Source organism: Micromesistius poutassou (genome assembly GCF_964030765.1).
Source record: "Micromesistius poutassou genome assembly, chromosome: 5".
Classification (NCBI taxonomy): domain Eukaryota; kingdom Metazoa; phylum Chordata; class Actinopteri; order Gadiformes; family Gadidae; genus Micromesistius; species Micromesistius poutassou.
In genome coordinates this window covers 5,830,969-5,849,651 of record NC_140275.1, presented here as the reverse complement: position 1 = coordinate 5,849,651, position 18,683 = coordinate 5,830,969, and the positions used below count along the sequence as shown (strand labels likewise).

The following is an 18,683-nucleotide window of genomic DNA, read 5'->3' as shown; positions in this document are numbered from 1 at the left end:
ATAGGAGCAGAGAAAAGCCTCGGGTCTTGTACAAGGCAGTTTCTACAGCCGTATGCTTGGCTTCGGTTTTACGGTTGGACCATCTTTAATGGCAGCAATTGACCGCGGGAGCAGCAGGTAGAATGCCCCAGGACCCACGGCGTAAGGGTGCATTCTGGTGATTTTGGAGTATCGGGGGATGGTGCCAATATCCACAGCAGGATAATACACAGGAGCAAGCTAGCTGGGCTAGCTGGCCGGAGTGAAAACCTGTGTGAATATACGGACTTCCGTGTGGGATTTAGTGAGCAGAGACCGGCCAGGTTAAGGGGGTTCCTGTCGGAGCTGGGTTCGGGTCCCCTTTGGTCATTAATGCTCCAGGGTTTGTCCTGTTCTGAGCACACAGCCCGGCCGAGGGCTCGGAGACAGAGGAAGTAACCAAGGTAAGGTCGGCTACTAAACTAACCCATCGTTTGCTCTCGGTTTTGGACATATAGTCGTATACGGTGCGAGACGGAGGTCCCAGTGTGGTTACATTTGATCCTCAATGTCCACGGGTTGTGAGTGTATTTTAGAGATGGGAGCCAATGGTGGCTAACGGCTAACGTCGTAGCATTCCATTGTCATAGCCCGCAAACGTTAGCCTGGTAACAGCTGTAAAGAAAATATTTTATTCCCCGCTTGTAATGGACGAATCACCCAGTCACGATTTCAGCAGTGTACTAATATCAGTAGTACACGCGTGGGACATGTAGATAAGCAAATTCCTGGGGTTGTTAAATGGGATTGGCTCATTTACGCAGTCGCCTCGTTAGCATGCTAATGCTCGTTAAGTAAGGAGGCTAGCAGAGCAGCTAATGGCAAATCCTCGTTCCCTGCCATTGTAAACAGTGGTGTGCGGCTCGTTAGCTCGCTGCTAGCCTGTCTTTGGTGGCCACACTACAAGACGTTTCAAAATGTCCTCCCCTGACATGTTCGTTTGGCCCGAGCGGTCCCCGTACCGATGCTCACGAGGACCGATCATCGCCCGTGTTCTCCCAGTACCACAGGGCGCGTGGACCGTGCACGCTAGTGGGACGTAGAGGTGGCTGCTGGCTCGGAGCCAACATAGCTATTGTCTGTTTCCTGCAGGTTGTTGCTACTATGTTATATGGCATTGAGCTCAAAGACGATTGAGCCGTATATGGAGCAATCCAAATATAATTCGCAAAGAGAATGGGAGGTCTGTGAGATAACTGATATGATACGACTCTACATGCTCCTCTGTGGAACTGCCTTTTACTATTTTTTTTATTTTAAACTTTTGGTCATATGACCCGACTGGAATTCATGTTATGGTTGACACTGGTTCTTTGGTAACGTTGTGTTCGGACTATAGATCGCTTTTCTAGAGAACTCTCATGTCTGCCTCCATCCATCCTCTATATCAATTTCAGATATTAAACCTTAAGCAGGGAGACATAAGCTCCACTGAGTATGTTGGTCAGGTCCTGTGTGTGGGAGCTCCACCGTGGTGTTGTAGAACTAGAACCAGATTGTATTGGCCCAGTATACCCTGCACATACAAGGCACATTTGACTCTGGTCCGCAGAACTCTAGTGAGGAGATGGACCACTATGTTTCAGTATTAGCAGGAAGCAGAGAACCTCATCACACCTGGAACACACAGTTCCAGGTGAATCTGGAAAGATGTATCCGATGACTACATGACTTGCAGGCCAACATGGTGGAATGTTTACTGTAGAGTAAATAAATATATACATTAATTCCTTGATACCGCCTTGCTGTTTAGCAACAGCCTTCCACAGAACATGTGCCGTAGTGTCTGATCGAACCCCTAGCCCTTGACTCTCTATCTCAGTTGGATAATTTTTACAGGAACATCAACCCAGCAATTCTGTCTACAAACCTTTCACATGGCACGCTTTTTCTCGGGCTGGGTTGTTAAAATCCTGTGAATGTGCTTTATAATGTCAGGTATAATTGAATTATCTAATTAAATACAATCACACTGCGGTTGTACAAGTTCAAAGTCCTTCCAGATGTTTACTCACTGCCCTCACAATCTGCACAAGCCATCCTCAGGCCAGTCGGCCATGCCCCTTGGTGGTCGCTGGCTATTGACTTGAGAAGTTTCTGCTTGCTAACATGTTGAATCGGTGTCAGCCAAGAGGAATAGTTTGGTGTTGGTGTTTGTTGGGGTGGTGTGTTTGTTGACTCAAATTCAAAGAAATGTGTACTACTAACTCAAACTTTTTTATATCCATATTTGTAGGCCCAACCTCTCTATTATTTTTATTCTGACCCTCTCTCTCTCTCTGGCTATCAGTCTAGCAATGGGATTCACAGGAAGATGTCAGGCTGTGTGAAATATTGGAACATTTGAACATCTGAAGTACTTTTTTAGGTGTTTGCAGTCTTTTCATAAACCATGTCCCTATAGTTTCACCTGCCACTGCCTGCACAGGATTTTAGGAAATTTGCATTAGAGTACAAGACCTCTTGCATGCTATAGCAGGATTCACCTAGCTGGGCGGAAATGGTCCCTTACATTATGTTTTGTTTATGTCTTAACTGTTGTGGCAGTGAAAACAATCTGCTTGACCAATATCAGATTTCGAAGTGGTACTTAGGTCATTGTTGTGACCACATACTGTACTGGCATGACATTCTAAAAGTTCTCTACAAAAAATGCATTAACATTCTTAGACCTTAATATAACTTTTGCAATTTAGTATTCTTTAGGAGCCAGACTTAGCGGAGACTGGTCTTTTCCTGGTCAAACAACTGTTGTAATATGGAACCCTGCTTTGTTTATTTTTGAATACATCCACATTGGATGGTGTGTTTAAATTGGACCATGCACAAAGTTCACACATATATTTAGAATAAGCATATCAGTAAGCTCTTTTGGTTCCAAAATGGACTTCAGTCTATTTAAAGTGGCCCACTGAGATACACTGGGAAGACTTCACATTCAACAGTTAATTCAGTGTACATTTATAGTAACATTACATTCTTAGTCCTCAATGATACACTCCGTTTTAACGTCCATCAACATGGAATTGATAAAAGGCTATTTTTGAAGACGTTTCGGTGCAGAATCACACCTGCCAGCAAGCCAGGGGCAGATGGTTTGGACAATTCATGCAGGAAAAAAATGTCATGGTTACATATAAAATAATTATCTTAGCTGGTATATTTTCTACTCTGGTATAAAGGTATTCTAAAAACAAATGTATAGATGTTTAATAGATATCCATATATCTATCATGTATCCCTTTTATATAAATCAAACTCTGAAACACGTGTGCAGTCCTCCTATCTCCTCCAGTGTGTATTGTTTGACACCACAGTGATGTTCAGGAATGTGTGACTACGACTTCCTCCCCCTCCTCTATTCACACACACACACACACACACACACACACACACACACACACACACACACACACACACACACACACACACACACACACACACACACACACACACACACACACACACACACACACACACACACACACACACACCTACCTTAGTTAGGGGATGGTGGGGAGGGGCTCTGTGGGTCATGTGACATGACTCTGGCCAATGAACCGGGTTATGGCAGCTGTAGCCTAGCAACAAGAGTGATTGTGGCAGAGCTGTTCTTCTTTATCTACTGCACATCATAGGTAATGATACGGCTCCTCGTGTAGTTTTAAAAGTACAGCAAGCCTGTACCACTGCAGGGTTACATATTCAATGAGATGTAAATAGTACTTGTTGTATTCAAATTGTCCCATTTCAATTATTTTACGCTTGGAAATAATCTACTGATGTAGCCCAATGTTTGTGGCAAATTGTACAGGTTCTGGGCACGATTGCTAAGTAAAGTAAATGTCTCAGTTCATGTAAATGAAGCACAATGCATTAATAACCGTCTGCCTGTCTCACTAGGTGGGCTGTCTGTCTCTGTGAGGAAGCCCCCCCAACCTGACTATGAATCCTATGAACCCCATGAAGGCTGGACTATCAAACAACCCCCACAAGTACGACACACACACACACACACACACACACACACACACACACACACACACACACACACACACACACACACACACACACACACACACACACACACACACACACACACACACATATTAACACTGGAATGCTGTACACACACTCATACCTCAAAGTACATGCACTACAGTTCCCAGTTATTTATTTGAATGTGTGTTTGTTTTCCCAGCGACGGTTCGTACCCCTATGACCCCTCCAGTTGGCAGCAGCAGTCCAATCAGCCAACAGGATCCCTCTCCGTGGTAACCACAGTCTGGGGGGTGACCAATCCCTCGGCCAGCCAGGTAAGACGTGTGGATAAATGTATAGATATAGATGGATAGATATAGGGCAGGATGGACTGGCAGACAGACGGCTGGATGTCCTGGTGGTCTGATAATAGACAGACCGTTGGGCAGATGGACGGGCGAACCACAGCCTGATCAGAAATCACATTTTCTAATTTCTCCAATGTGTCCTTGTCTTTCCTTGTTTCTCTTTCTCCCTCGCTCCAGGGTCTAGGTGGGGGAGGGATGGGTCCCGGGAACAACCCAGGCGGTGGGCCCATGATGCAGGGACCCGGTGGGCCCGGTATGGGTGGCCCTCCCGGAGGGTACATGGGCCAGCAGGGGTACCCTGAGCCCAACAAGGGCTACATGGGCCAGGGCATGTACGGCCGGTCCTCCGGAGGGTACCCGGGAGGAGCACCCGGCTATGGGGGCAGGTAGGCTATTGACAGATGAACCCTGAATCGAAATGTTACTGAATGAATGTCATCTAATTGGCTGACCGCTTGATCAATGACAGCAGCCATCGTCTAAGCTTTTTCCCACGTTACCGATTTTCTTCTTTCGATACAACCAAAAGGTGACAACAATTTGCTTCAGTTCACGACTTGTCCTGTCCTCACAACACACTTGTTGTCTGAAAATACATTGACACAAATCGTAGAGAATCCACCTGTACCACTGTTCAGGAGTTAGACATCCCCTTTTCAATCCACGGCAGATGAGAGGGAGTAAACTAATATGCTTTAGGCAACATAGATTAAAGTGTCTTCCGACTTAGTTTAAGAGCTGGGGTGCTGCTGCTATGGTGGCTGGTTCATGTACATATCCTGGCTGGGTTCTGATCTGATTCTGCCTTGTACAGCTACCAACAGGGACCGGGTGGTTCCAGGGGGTCAGAGTTCACCCAGGCAGCAGCTGCTGCCGCTGTCGCCGCAGCCGCTGCCACGGCGACCGCCACTGCTACAGCAACAGTGGCTGCAATCCAGGAGAAACACAACCAGGAAATGAACTATGGCCAGGTGAGATTACTAGCCGCTGGGACACCAATGCATCCGCACCTGTGATTCAATCGACAAAGAGGAAACGCTTTGCATGGATAATAAAGTTCACCACCTTCTGTATTGGATTGTTTTCTACACTGCAAGCTGTATAGCTCTACCTAACCTATTGCAGTTTGGTAGAAGTACATTTTGCTGTTTGTGTTTTTTGTCACTAAGTGAATTGTATTTCTTTACCCATCCAGTAATTTAAAGTAAATATCTCCGCCTGACTCTCTTGTCATTCTGTGATGCAAAATGACAGAATTGGTGCTGAGATTGGCGACGTATCGGTCACCTCGGGTAGGACTGCACCTCTTCGCCCACGCCTAGGTCTGTGACGAAGGGGCATGTACGCCTCTCTGTTTAGCCACATAGAAGTGTCCATAGGACTGTAGTTACATGGCCCATGGTTGGCAGCAGGACACAATAGGGCATCACCTATCCACCGACAGTCTAATTTAGACCTGGGCAATAAAACAATAAATTATCGTATCGTGATTGACTTTTGATCAATAGCAATATAAAACATGTTCAATATATATCAATAAGAGACTGGACCAACAAATCTAGCAGCTCGATTTGTTACACAAACACGGTGCCATACTTATTTACAATATTTGAGGGGTTTTCATTGTTGTATCAACATTGGAGTATTTATCAATGAAGAACAGTGGAAGGTCATATTAAGTGTTAAACAGAAGTGTTTACATCCAGAATGGTAATTCCTAGTCTTTTTAGGTCATTAAAATTGTCAATAGTTGATTGATCGATATCGATCAATATGATCAAGTTATATTGTGATGTGTCTTTCAGCCATAGCGCCCAGGCCTAGTCTAAATTATTATAACGTGTGTTTACTTTGGGCTCTTTGTTATTTCATAGATGGGTGGATCGGCCTACAACCAGCAGTTCATGTCCCATGCGGGCCCCCGCGGCCCCCCTGGTATGTCCCAAGGGGGCATGGGACCTGGTCAGAGCAGGGCCCCTCCCTCTATGGGCCCCATGTACGGCCCCGGTGGACCCGCTCAGAGGATGGCCCAGCATCCAAACTATGGGCCCGGGCCCCAGCAAGGACCTCTACGACCGCAACAAGGCCTCAAACGGCCCTACAACTCTGAGGTGAGTGGGCCCAGTGGGTCCACACCAGAGAAACCACAGTCAGTGTTCATCAACATTCATAAACAGTTGATGGGATTCCTAAATAATTCCTGTTAATGATTCCTGAATTGTATGCATCACCCTCATAGAATTGCCTAACATATCTATCCTGATGGCTAAAGAAAACCCCAATCCCCAAATTCTGATAATTAATTATAAGGTTATTATTATTAGGTCATTTTTAACACCAGTAAATCCAAGGTTATGATTTGGGTCGTGTGTTCTGTGATTCACGGTCTGGTAGCATTTGTTTTAGTCGTAGTAACGAGCCATTCAGCATCTTGAAGGTGGGACTTGAAGATTAATATAATGACTGAATCCACGTGACCAGTGACCAACCATAAACAACATGGTGTCTTACATAGCAAAAAGTTCAGGTTAAGTTTTTGGCCTTTTGAAGACTCTAGTCTATGGATTCTGCTATTATGTCCTTTTGAAACAAACGCCCGAAATATCAGTTGGAACATCAGAGAGCTAGAACAGAAGGCAACGCCACTTGAGAAGTCATTGTCCGCTTAATACTCGGTTTACATGGATGCAACCCCACCTAGATTATTAAAATGGCTCAGACTTTTTCCCAGAATAAACTTCTGAATGAAACATGAAGTGAAAGGAAGTAAGAAGTCTGGCTGCTTCTGGGGCTCATCCTGCCTCTGTGTGTCTGTCCCCCCCAGTCGTTTCCCGGCGTGCCCCAGCAGTACGGGCTCCAGGTTGGCTCCAGTGTCAACGTGATGTCGGGCCCCGGGGGTCCAGGCCCTGGGGGAGCTGGGCCCAACCACCCTGGTCAGGGCCCCTACCCAGGGCAGAACATGCAGTACCATGGAGGTGAGAGCACCTACCTAGCCTACTCAATAAAGCCACAGTATGCAAAATGTAAATATGGACATTTTAGTACTTCCCAGACTGTGTGTTCATGTTATACGTTTTGGAATAGGAGTCGACCTCAGGGTATGTGTCCCCCTCAATATTTAGTACACGTGCATTTGTCCCCCCCCCCCCGGATAAAAACAGGAAAGAAGCAGAGATCTTTTATTTTGAAAGAGTGCTATAGCGTTACTCATAGATACAACAATGCCTCAGACGGGGAATGTGTCTTTTCTCCAGGTCTTTTTTTTAGTCCCCAGTGCCCACAAACACAATCCACTGAACAAAAGGCACAAAGTGGACGGAGGAGGACTAGGACATATTTGAAGGCAACACAGAATGCCCGAGAGCCTTCTTGTGTTACGTTCCATTATGTTCAGGTTTCCTTTATATAAGTGAAGACATTTTCACCATAAATTGATGCAGAAAAGGCATCAATTTCAAAGGCCCCTTTGGCCGATAAGTGGACTGCAGTCGGCTGGAGCTAGTGCATTCAGAGCACTGGAGGGCGAGATCTGTGGGTTGAGACAATAACATTCATCAACCAATGTTGGATACAATCGTGAATGAACATACGACTTTAAAAGTTATCAAACATCAGGCTTTTCTGCCATTATCTGCACTTCTTTCCTTTTTCCCAGAGGAAGTTTTAGTTGAATTTCTACCTGTTCATATATTCACAATTAAAAGCAATTTATCCATGTACAATTCCTACACATAGTCCCTTTACCTTTTACATTATATATGCCTATTTTTTGACTGGTTGTCAGCAGCTTTAAGGATATCAATTCTAGTTTGGTGTGTTTGCAAAGACTGACAAACTGCTTTCGAATGTGGTGATTTCGACAGCGTACAATACAGTCACTGCACTACAGCCACTGCATACGTGGTCTGTTGAGTGAGACGAGAAACTCTCACTCACGTGGTATGGTCGTCCAACCACAGGCAGGCAGTGGGGTATTGGGACGTTTAGGGGAAGAGGTCTACCAGTTCAGCTGAGTACCCTGCGGGACTCAAAGTCCAAGGTCAGCCTCGACCTACTCACACACTGTCCCTTTTCTCTGTGCTAATTAAACGATACAGCAAGTCAGATGAAAACAATTGTGTGGCCGCTTTTGCGCTAAACGTGTTCCTGTGGTTCCCTTCGACAGGTCCCGGCGGTCCTGGCCCGGCACCCCAGCGATCTGGTCCCTCCCCTTCCTACCAGAACCACAAGATGTCCCTCCCACAGTACCCCAACTCGGCCCCACCAAACTCACAATACTACAAGGTAAGCAGGAATTCAGTGAGATGCTTCGACATTGCACCAAATAAAGCTGCTAGTCAGGACTAACCACTTTCTCTCTCGCTGTGTGTGTGTGTGTGTGTGTGTGTGTGTGTGTGTGTGTGTGTGTGTGTGTGTGTGTGTGTGTGTGTGTGTGTGTGTGTGTGTGTGTGTGTGTGTGTGTGTGTGTGTGTGTGTGTGTGTGTGTGTCAGGACCAGTTTAATGGGCAGGGCGGTGCATTGAACTCCTTATCAGCAGGTGGCGCCGGTGGCACGTACAACTCGTTCAACCAACCTACTGGGGTAAGCCTGCTCCTACGCTGTGGTTTGGTTGGTCCCGTTGTGTGTGTGTATAGCGTACTTTCTGTGGTGTCATGTCTGTTTTTGTCACATACGGGTTCTTTAACCGACACATGCCATGTTGATGATTGTCTGTTGCATGGAAAGTGTCTTCTTTATTATCTAAATAGTGCAGCATGCAGCGTTCACTATAGAGGGATTAGGGGATGAATGAACCCTGGTCCTATGACACCTCTGCATGTGTCCACCTTTTCCTCTGCCAACCATTCTGTTGTTGTCTAACGCCCTCTTTGCTCTCTTCCAGCCGGGCAGAGGGTTGCCAGGTTACCCTAGTTCTCCCCTTCCCGGTAACCCCACCCCTCCCATCACCCCTGGGAGTTCAATGGCCCCACCCTACATGTCTCCTAGCAACAGTGACGTCAAGCCTTCACCTTCTTCCTTCCTGCCGGACATTAAGCCCAACATGAGCAGCCTGGTTCCACCCCCTCCTTCCGGTACACACACACACACACACACACACACACACACACACACACACACACACACACACACACACACACACACACACACACACACACACACACACACACACACACACACACACACACACACACACACACACACACACACACACACACACAGCCTCTTAATAATCATATCAACAACCTGCTGTCTGTAGGTAACCCTAGCGACGACCTTCGGCTGACCTTCCCGGTGCGTGATGGCGTGGTGCTGGAGCCCTTCAGGCTGGAGCACAACCTGGCTGTGAGCAACCACGTCTTCCAGCTGAGGGACTCGGTCATCAAAACCCTGATGATGAGGTGAGAACACACACACACACACACACACACACACACACACACACACACACACACACACACACACACACACACACACACACACACACACACACACACACACACACACACACACACACACACACACACACACACGTGTGTCAATCAAGCGGACATGCCTATGCCTCTATTGATTGGGTCCTCCCCTCGTCTTTTAGGCCGGATCTGGAGCTGCAGTTCAAGTGTTACCACCATGAAGATCGGCAGATGAACACCAACTGGCCTGCGTCTGTTCAGGTTAGTGGTCACCCCCCCCCCAGCCACCTAAACTGAACCTGACACACACACAAACACACTATGTACTATCTGGGCAGCAGTAGCTCAGGAGGTAGTCCCGGTTGACTGGTAACCTGAAGGCTGCTAGTTCGATCCCCGCCTCCTCCTAGCTGAGTGCCGAGGTGTCCTTGAGCAAGGCACCTCACCCTGACTGCTCCTGACGAGCTGGCTGTTGCCCTGCGTGGTTGACTCCGCCGTCGTTGTGTGTGAATGTTTGGATAAAAAGCATCAGAAAAATCCCCTAAATGTACTACAGTACTAACAACATGGCAATGTTGTTGTGTGTGACTGTAATGTGAGTCTCTTCGTGTCTCCGTCCATCTCAGGTCAGTGTCAACGCCACCCCGCTGACCATAGAGCGCGGGGACAACAAGACATCCCATAAGCCCTTGTATCTGAAGCACGTCTGCCAACCAGGAAGGAACACCATTCAGATCACTGTCACAGCCTGCTGTTGTGTAAGAGACACACACGCATACACACACGCATACACACACACACACACGCATGCATACACACACACACACACGCACGCGCATGTGAGTGTGCACACGGGCGTGTGCACAGACGCACGCATGCACACTTTGACGGCCTAAAAAAAGGGTGGTAGCTAGCTAATATTATATTGCAGAATTAATGTTTTAATTAGTGTATAATCCAATTTAAAAATAAGATGTGTTGGGTTTTGTTTACCTTAGAATGAGCGCTTTATATCTACATGGGGGGCGGGTCCACTTCCACGGAGGTGGCCATGTTGCCCTGCCGTGTCTCTACAGTAGCCCAGAAGGGACAAACACCTCTATAGAGAACACGTGTGAAAAAGATAAAAGTGTTTTGGGCTAAGAGTAGTAGGATGGAGGGGGACGTGTTATCACCGTGGTAACAACCCATTTGTGATTCTTATTTTGGTAGCGTCGTTGTGTAGGAGCATTGTAGGGATACAGGCGATGTTGTGTATGAAATGTGCCACACACCCTGGCGTTGTACTATATGTTTCTGAGGAGATTAAGCCCCAGTCCCATTTCTCCCCCTTCCCCTAGATTTGAGCCCGTTCCCGTGATTTTTTTGAATTTTGCACGTTCCCGTGAAGGGGTACGGTGTCCCAATACTTTAGGGAGCATGGAGGAGTGCTGTTTTTCCCTTAAGATCAACCCTTGAACGCTAGCCAGCTTGGTAGCTGACTTGCAGCTACGGGCACTCAAAGCAAGTATTCTTGTTGAGGGGAGAGAAATGGGACTGGAACCCTCTCTGCCACACTCATCAGCACCAACCACCGGCCAGGTGGAGCTCCACGCACCTCCACACACACTATGCTGTCAGGTGTCCAAGATGCTTAACCCACTCTAGGACTCATGACCTATGAAGATGAGCCTATGCTCCGTCCTTTCAACACAATATCTGTGGTACTAAGAGGAGTCATTTATGATGGAGGATTATGATGGGTTTTCAGAATCAGAATTGCTTTTTATTACATCCTATTGTACAAGTATGCAAGAGTACAATTATTAGGCTTGGTTCCTCAACAGCCACATAGCAGCAAAATAACAAGATAAAGTAAATATGATAGTAAAAATAAAACTATGTAAAACTAAGTAGCAGTAGTGATAACTAGCCACGGTTGATTATTTAGTACATCCATGTTATGGAGAAGTTGGTATTTGAGGTTGTTTCCCGGTTTGATAACTAAAAGTAGGCTGTCAATCTTTCGGAGGAAGTTGGTATCAAAAACGAAATTGTATAAATGCATCGGCCCAATGTTACATTATCCAAAGCAACCTCTCTTCACATGACCACATTGGGAGTGGACATGGCTTGTAGCGCCGACTGCTATCTAGTGGTTGAAGAGGAAGGTGGTTTGGGAGGGAGATTGTATTCAGTTGGTTGCGATCTGAAACCTCACTGCTAGTTACCTCTATATTATACACACCAGACCTTTTAAGGCGGTCTGAGTTATAAATCATCCACATATTAATATTTTCTTTGTACGAACATTATCTACTATGAATAAATGATGAACCATGGATTTGTATTAACTTGTTTAACTATCCCCCTCTTTCTACTCTTGCCCTATGTCTCTCTCTCGTTCTCTCTCTCTCTCTCTCTGCAGTCCCACCTGTTTGTCCTCCAGCTGGTCCACCGGCCGTCTGTCCGCTCGGTTCTTCAGGGACTCATGAAGAAGAGGCTTCTCCCTGCGGAGCACTGTGTTACCAAGAGTAGGCTCACTTCAGCTTCACCTTCTTATAATCCCCTATCCACAGCACCTACCCCATAGCCTGGGAATCCAGAGTTCTCACAAGAGCACAATTTCAATTTGCTTATCAAGTCACTCTGGGAATGAGCAATATAATCACTCCCCGATTGCCCAGGCCCAGAACTTTTCTGATTTTTCATTCATTCAGAAATTTTATTGTGTAGGATAAACCCCTTGAGAGGAATCCTCTCGTTTTCGAGGGGGTCCTAAAAGGACAATTTCGAGGGGGTCCTAAAAGGACAAAAGGACAACATTAACCAATCACATCGGTGTATCTGATATAGGCGGGCAAAAAGCGTTGCTGTTTTACCGATCGGATACAGCAAGAGTCTTATCTATTGGTTAGCTCCGCTGGTCTGGATACGTCACCCCTTGTATTCTTCTGATTGGTCGTAGTGTTATCCAATCTAACAATCACTAGGTTAACCCATTCCCAACAACAAAGATAGCTAGGATAAGACACTACACAATGCTATGTACTATTTTCTTTTAAATGCACATGCATACATAAATGTATGTGTGTCTGTCTGACCTGCTCTGTCTGTCTCCCAGTAAAGAGTCTGTCTTCCTGTGTGTCTGTCTGACCTGCTCTGTCTGTCTATCTGTCTCCCAGTAAAGAGGAACTTCAGCAGCGGGACCATCCCGGGGACCCCCGGGCTGAACGGGGAGGACGGGGTGGAGCAGACGGCCATCAGGGTGTCCCTCAAGTGTCCCATCACATTCCGACGCATCCAGCTCCCCGCGCGGGGCCACGACTGTCGACACATCCAGGTGTGTGTGTGTGTGTGTGTGTGTGTGTGTGTGTGTGTGTGTGTGTGTGTGTGTGTGTGTGTGTGTGTGTGTGTGTGTGTGTGTGTGTGTGTGTGTGTGTGTGTGTGTGTGTGTGTGTGTGTGTGTGTGTGCGCGCGCGCAATACAACTATGCTTAGAATCTACCTGATGGCCAAATGGTCTGCATTAAGTGACGATGTGTTTCTATACATGTTTCTTTCTGTAGTGTTTTGACTTGGAGTCGTACCTGCAGCTCAACTGTGAAAGAGGGACGTGGCGCTGCCCTGTGTGCAAGTATGATTGTCTACACACACGCACATGTGCACACTCAAACATACTCACATGTACACACATACATACATACATACATACTCACATGTGCACACATACTGTACATCAGTGGTCATCAACCTTTTTAAGCTGAAGATCCCTGACCTCAGCCTTGGTGAAAGGCAAGATCTACCTATTGAAGCGTTGAGAGAAAAAACTGATTGTACTTCCAACTTGAGGCCTTTTATTTAGCTATTTGTATTTCATCCAAACGTCATTCATTTTTAAAAAACGCAAGATGGTTTGACAGATAAATTGAGTAGACTCAGGATGAGGATTCGACCATTCCCGTTTTAGGGTACAGCCCTACGCTAAATTCTTGACTCTCTTGGAAGCAGTTCCCCCTCCACTCAACTTATTTCTGGGCACGCTTTTTTCATCGAACACAGACAGAAATAATTGTTGCTTCTGTATTTATTTGTATGAAAATCATGTGAACAATGCATTGTATTCTGACGGTCCCATTGTTGGTGACCGTGGCTGATTGCGATGGTGTTGCCATTGAAATTGAATATAATGTTGATTCAATATTGTGCTTTGTGTAGTAAAACGGCTCTTCTGGAAGGCTTGGAGGTGGACCAGTACATGCTGGGGATCCTCATCTACGTCCAGAGGTAAGTTCACTTCCTCTCGCTCTGTGTTAGCAGCACATTGGCCTCAGGGTTAGGCCAACAACAGGTCTGCCAGCAACCAACAACGGTTGCTTGGCCCCCACTGATTGGTATGATTTGATCCAATCCGAGTAGTTTAAAGGTTGCATCAGCGATTCTAGGCCAAAACATAAATGATCACATTCATCTGATCTTTCCTCACGATCCGCTAACTGCCCACCTCATAAGCAGGCAGTCATTAAAACGTGTCTCTGTAGGCAGCCTGTGCTCCGAGATCGTACTCAAAAACAAATGGTACTACCAACCACTCAAAACCAAAATAATTAGTATTCCAACCAATCACCGACAAGCGGTGGGTGTTGTGGGGTTTTGCTCTGCGTTCAGGATAGTTTTCACTGGATGCACGAAACACGGAAGTGAGGGGCGAGCTGGCTCTGTTTGTTTGGGATCTCGCTTCAAATACCAACAGAAGTGACGTCACCCAACATCGCTGATACAACCTTTAACTGATCTAGATAAGTCTCCACGACACGCAGGTGAAACGCCACACCCAGAGATCATCAATGATTGACGGCCATTCCCGTGGATGGCCTGAGATAACTCTGTGACGATGGATGCCATGACTCCTCTGCATTGTGACTCATTGTCTCCTCTGTAATGATCTTCCCTCTGCCTCCGCTCTGGTCTCTTCCGGTCTCTCCAGTTCTGAGTATGAGGAGATCACCATCGACCCGGTCTGCAGTTGGAAGCCGGTTCCAGTCAAGCCCGACCTCCACATCAAGGAGGAGCCGGACGGGCCTGTGCTGAAGCGCTGCCGCACGCTCAGCCCCAGTCACATGGTCCTGCCCAGCGTTATGGAGATGATCGCGTCACTAGGCCCCTCCCCTTCCTCCTCTGGACCCTCCTCGAGGACCTCGTCCTCGCCCATGCCCTTCCCCTCCATGCCCGCAGGGGGCAACAGCAACAACGGCGGCAACTCTGACTACGGTGGACAAGGTAGGCCCGCCTCCTGCTCGCTCCCTAGCACAGTGGGGAGGGGCACCAGCTCAGCAAATAATAATAATAATAACATTGTATACCCGCACACTGTCGCTGCTGCTCCCAGTGATTTTATTAGATTTTCACAACGTTTCGACCGTAGTAGGTCTTCGTCAGGTGTTAACGGGCACAAAGGGTGGGAGGGGCTATATACCCATGAGAATGAGTATTGTTCTCAATCAGCCAATCAAGGAGTAAGGGACGTAATGTTCATCAATTAAATACATCATCTTATGAGTGTAAAAGATGAGCGTGTGGGCTATAGGATATGTAAATACATTGTATATATAAATACTACTAAGTGTTGTACAATAACAATCTTGGCTTACTCACTAGAAAAGACAGTATCAAAACCGTTAGTCAAATATGATAGGGTTATGGTTAGAGTTAGGGTTAGGATTCAGGGTGCGACTTTGCCTGACAGGCTGCCTGTCTAATCCTAGCGCTTGAGGCGGGACTGTTCCCGGACTCTGCCTATGAAGAACACAGTCTCGTGAGGCACAGAGCTTCCTTTGTTGTTGTACCTTCTACAGCTGATCTAGTCACTTATGCTGGTGTACAGCGTCCTGGGTACCTTGTTAGAGTGATGACATCATTGTTTACCCGGTCTCTCCTTCGCGTGGCAGGTGGGTACCCCGGCCAGCCCGGAGGCTTCCCAGAGTTCCCGGGCGTGGGAGGAGACTTCTCTTCTCCCGGGCCGCCCCCTCTCTCGTACCAGTCGGAGCTGCCCAGTGGCCTCCTCACCCCCGACAAACCTCCCCCGCATCCCATGGGCCAACAGGTACATCCCACAGGGCCGCTCTGTCCCCCACAGCCGCACACCCCGACCACCGCCGTACTCTCTCTCTCTCTCTCTCTCTCTCTCTCTCTCTCTCTCTCTCTCTCTCTCTCTCTCTCTCTCTCTCTCTCTCTCTCTCTCTCTCTCTCTCTCTCTCTCTTTTCCCCCCTCTGCACCTGTGTCTCTCTCACTCACACACACACACTCACTCACTTACTCTGTGTGTCTCTCTCTCTCTCTCTCTCTCACGCTGTGTCTCTCTCCCTCTGCACCGGTGTCTCTCTCACTCACTCACTCACTCACTCTGTGTCTCTCTCTCACGCTGTGTCTCCCTCTCTCTCTCTCAGATGTCTCTTCCAGGCCGACTGGACTCCACTTCCCATGCTGGTTCCCAGCAGCAGTCACATGGTCTCCACGGTAACGCCCAACCGGGGAGTGGTAACCATAGCAACCAAATGATGCAGCGCGGCAACCAGAACCCCCGTCTCCAAGGCGACGGCTTTGGTCTGGGGGTGCCAGGGGGGTCTGATGTTCCAGAACCTTCGTTGGATGTGAGTGTCAGTGTGTGTGTGTGGGGATGTGAGTGTGTGGGTGTGTGTGAGAAAGAGATTCATATTTAATTTCCGAATTTTATATTTCCGAGGGCATTTAAATATGAAAAAAATCGGGCTATCAATCGATTCAAATGCATAATTACAAATCGCATGATCGTCCATAGTTAATTGCGGTTAATCACTATTTAGAATGTACCGTAAAGGGCATTTTTCAAGCTTTTAATAATAATTACACAATAATCGACAAAATATGATTTTATCCAATTCAATACATTATACACACAAAAACACTATGTAGTTTGTCCAACCTTTTTTCCAGCAATAACACAAAACAACAGATTGAAACAGATTGAAAAAAACAATAATTAAAATGTTTTAACAACATAAATACCCAGGTTGGAATGGGAGCGTATACAATTTGAAGTCTACCCTCACCAGTTCAGCACAGAGGTCCAGCTACAGTGGACAGCGCTGCTATGAAGTCTAGGTCAAAGACTAGTTTTACTTCACATTGAACTATGTTGAAAAGTGAACATGAATGTCTAGTGGGCGTGCCCCGCACACGTCTAAAAGACCGTCAAAAACCTTTGTGCCGTTAAAACAAAGCATTAACGCCGTTATTATGCCGTTAATCTCCTGCCCTATATATAAATTGTGGGAATAGAGTTAATTTGATCTGCTGCTGCTTGCTGATTGACCAAAAGCTATTTTCCTAAATTAGATCACGCACTACAAGACTAGTTAATCTATCCTAGTAGGAACTGTAAGGGTGTACTCACACTAGGCAAAGTTGCCGTGTACTGTCGAGTACACCGCCCCCCCTCACTGTGCCGCTGGCCTGTGCTCACATTAGGCAATCTCAACTTGGCCTGAATACGGTTGCCTCTTGTACATACTGTATAGGTTTGCGTGTCCGTGCGCGTGTCGGCTCATTAGCATCTGTACCGTGGCCTGAGCACACCTCTCCGAAGTGTACTGAGGCCACGGAATTGAACTGTACTTGAGTACGGATGGCGTACTCACACTAGCCTTCTAGATCTAGACTTTAGGGCACAAACGTACTCCGGCACGGTACAGATGGCCTAGTGTGAGTGCGCCCTAAGACTAGATCATAACTCTATCCTAGTAAGACTAGATCATAACTCTGTATTTGTGTGTGTAGTTGCTTCCAGATCTGACCAACCCAGATGAGCTGCTGTCCTATCTGGGCCCCCCGGACCACCCTAGCAACAACAATGATGACCTGCTGTCCCTGTTTGAGAATAACTGAATGGGAACACATACACATGGGCACACAAAGCAAGATACAGACACACACTCAAGATACAACACACACACACAGGATACAACACACACACACAAACACAGGATACAACACACAACCACACACACTAACACGTTTCCCATGGCTCTCACACGCTCCCCCTGCTGGAGGGAGAAGCTCTGTTCATGCTGGGCTGGGCGACTCACAGCTCCTATCTGTGTGTGTGTGTGTGTGTGTGTGTCGGTGCATTCGTAGAGATTCAACAAAGTCTTCAGGTCTTTTACTTTTTGCCGAGCCCCAGAAACGAAGGAACTGTCGAGGCGCTATGACTGACTTCCTGTATATTTATGTATTAAATACAATGTACCAGTTGTTGAAGCACCCCAAATCTGACCACAACACTCCACGTGTGGAATAGTCATGGAGCTCGATGTGGATGCAAAAAGTTAGTCTTGCCTGTTTTTAGGAACATTTATTGTGGGGGTGAGAATTTTAAAAGTCAGAAACTAGATGGACCCCTGTCATTATTTCAATGCACTATAGATGTCCCTGAAACTGGTCCAGTGTGGATAGCTGTCACTTTCCTCCCTCATGCAGCACAGACACCAACCAATGAGGACGTAAACAGACACACTGACACACGCCCACACTCTTTGACCGGGGGGAAAAAAAGAGAACCTACAAACGATGTTGTGGGACCTCCTGTAGGGCTGGACTCGGGCAATGCCTCGCCAGGACTCAATGGGGCAATTGACAATAAGAAAATGATAATACAACGACTTTTAAATATACAAATTTGTAATGTCTTATGGTAACTGTATTATGTTTTTTTTTTTCTTTTCTTTTTTTAAATCTCCAAGAAAAAAAATGTATTGATCTTTCATCGTCCATTCCTAACTGTGGAGCGCCAGCCTCCTGGGAGCGTTGGTCCAGCGCTGGGCCGGGACTCACATGGGGCCACTGCTCCCGTTTCCTCACGCGACCAGTGTGTTTTTTTAAGTAAGCCTCA

General features: G+C 46.9%; 1 protein-coding gene across 1 annotated transcript; it reads left to right on the top strand.

Annotated features, from left to right (window-relative positions):
* On the top strand, positions 1-17,778 carry zmiz2 (zinc finger, MIZ-type containing 2). Its single transcript, XM_084467947.1, has 21 exons — positions 1-422; positions 3,922-4,013; positions 4,220-4,334; positions 4,545-4,753; positions 5,182-5,338; positions 6,242-6,478; positions 7,192-7,342; positions 8,533-8,651; positions 8,859-8,948; positions 9,250-9,439; positions 9,625-9,766; positions 9,961-10,039; positions 10,405-10,536; positions 12,186-12,291; positions 12,943-13,100; positions 13,326-13,393; positions 13,975-14,043; positions 14,744-15,036; positions 15,705-15,859; positions 16,204-16,407; positions 17,573-17,778. Exons 2-21 carry the CDS (start codon positions 3,964-3,966, stop codon positions 17,678-17,680), a joined length of 2,832 nt encoding a protein of 943 aa, XP_084324073.1. The 5' UTR covers positions 1-422; positions 3,922-3,963; the 3' UTR covers positions 17,681-17,778.
* Positions 17,779-18,683: the final 905 nt, after the last annotated feature.

What these genes read in the sequence shown, in the direction of transcription:
- zmiz2 (XM_084467947.1), top strand. Translation starts at nt 3,964, where the DNA reads ATGAATCCTATGAACCCCATGAAGGCTGGACTATCAAACAACCCCCAC. An exon ending in TGGCGCTGCCCTGTGTGCAA is followed by an intron (nt 13,394 to 13,974) that starts GTATGATTGTCT and finishes TGCTTTGTGTAG; the next exon opens with TAAAACGGCTCTTCTGGAAG. An exon ending in CTCTGACTACGGTGGACAAG is followed by an intron (nt 15,037 to 15,704) that starts GTAGGCCCGCCT and finishes TTCGCGTGGCAG; the next exon opens with GTGGGTACCCCGGCCAGCCC.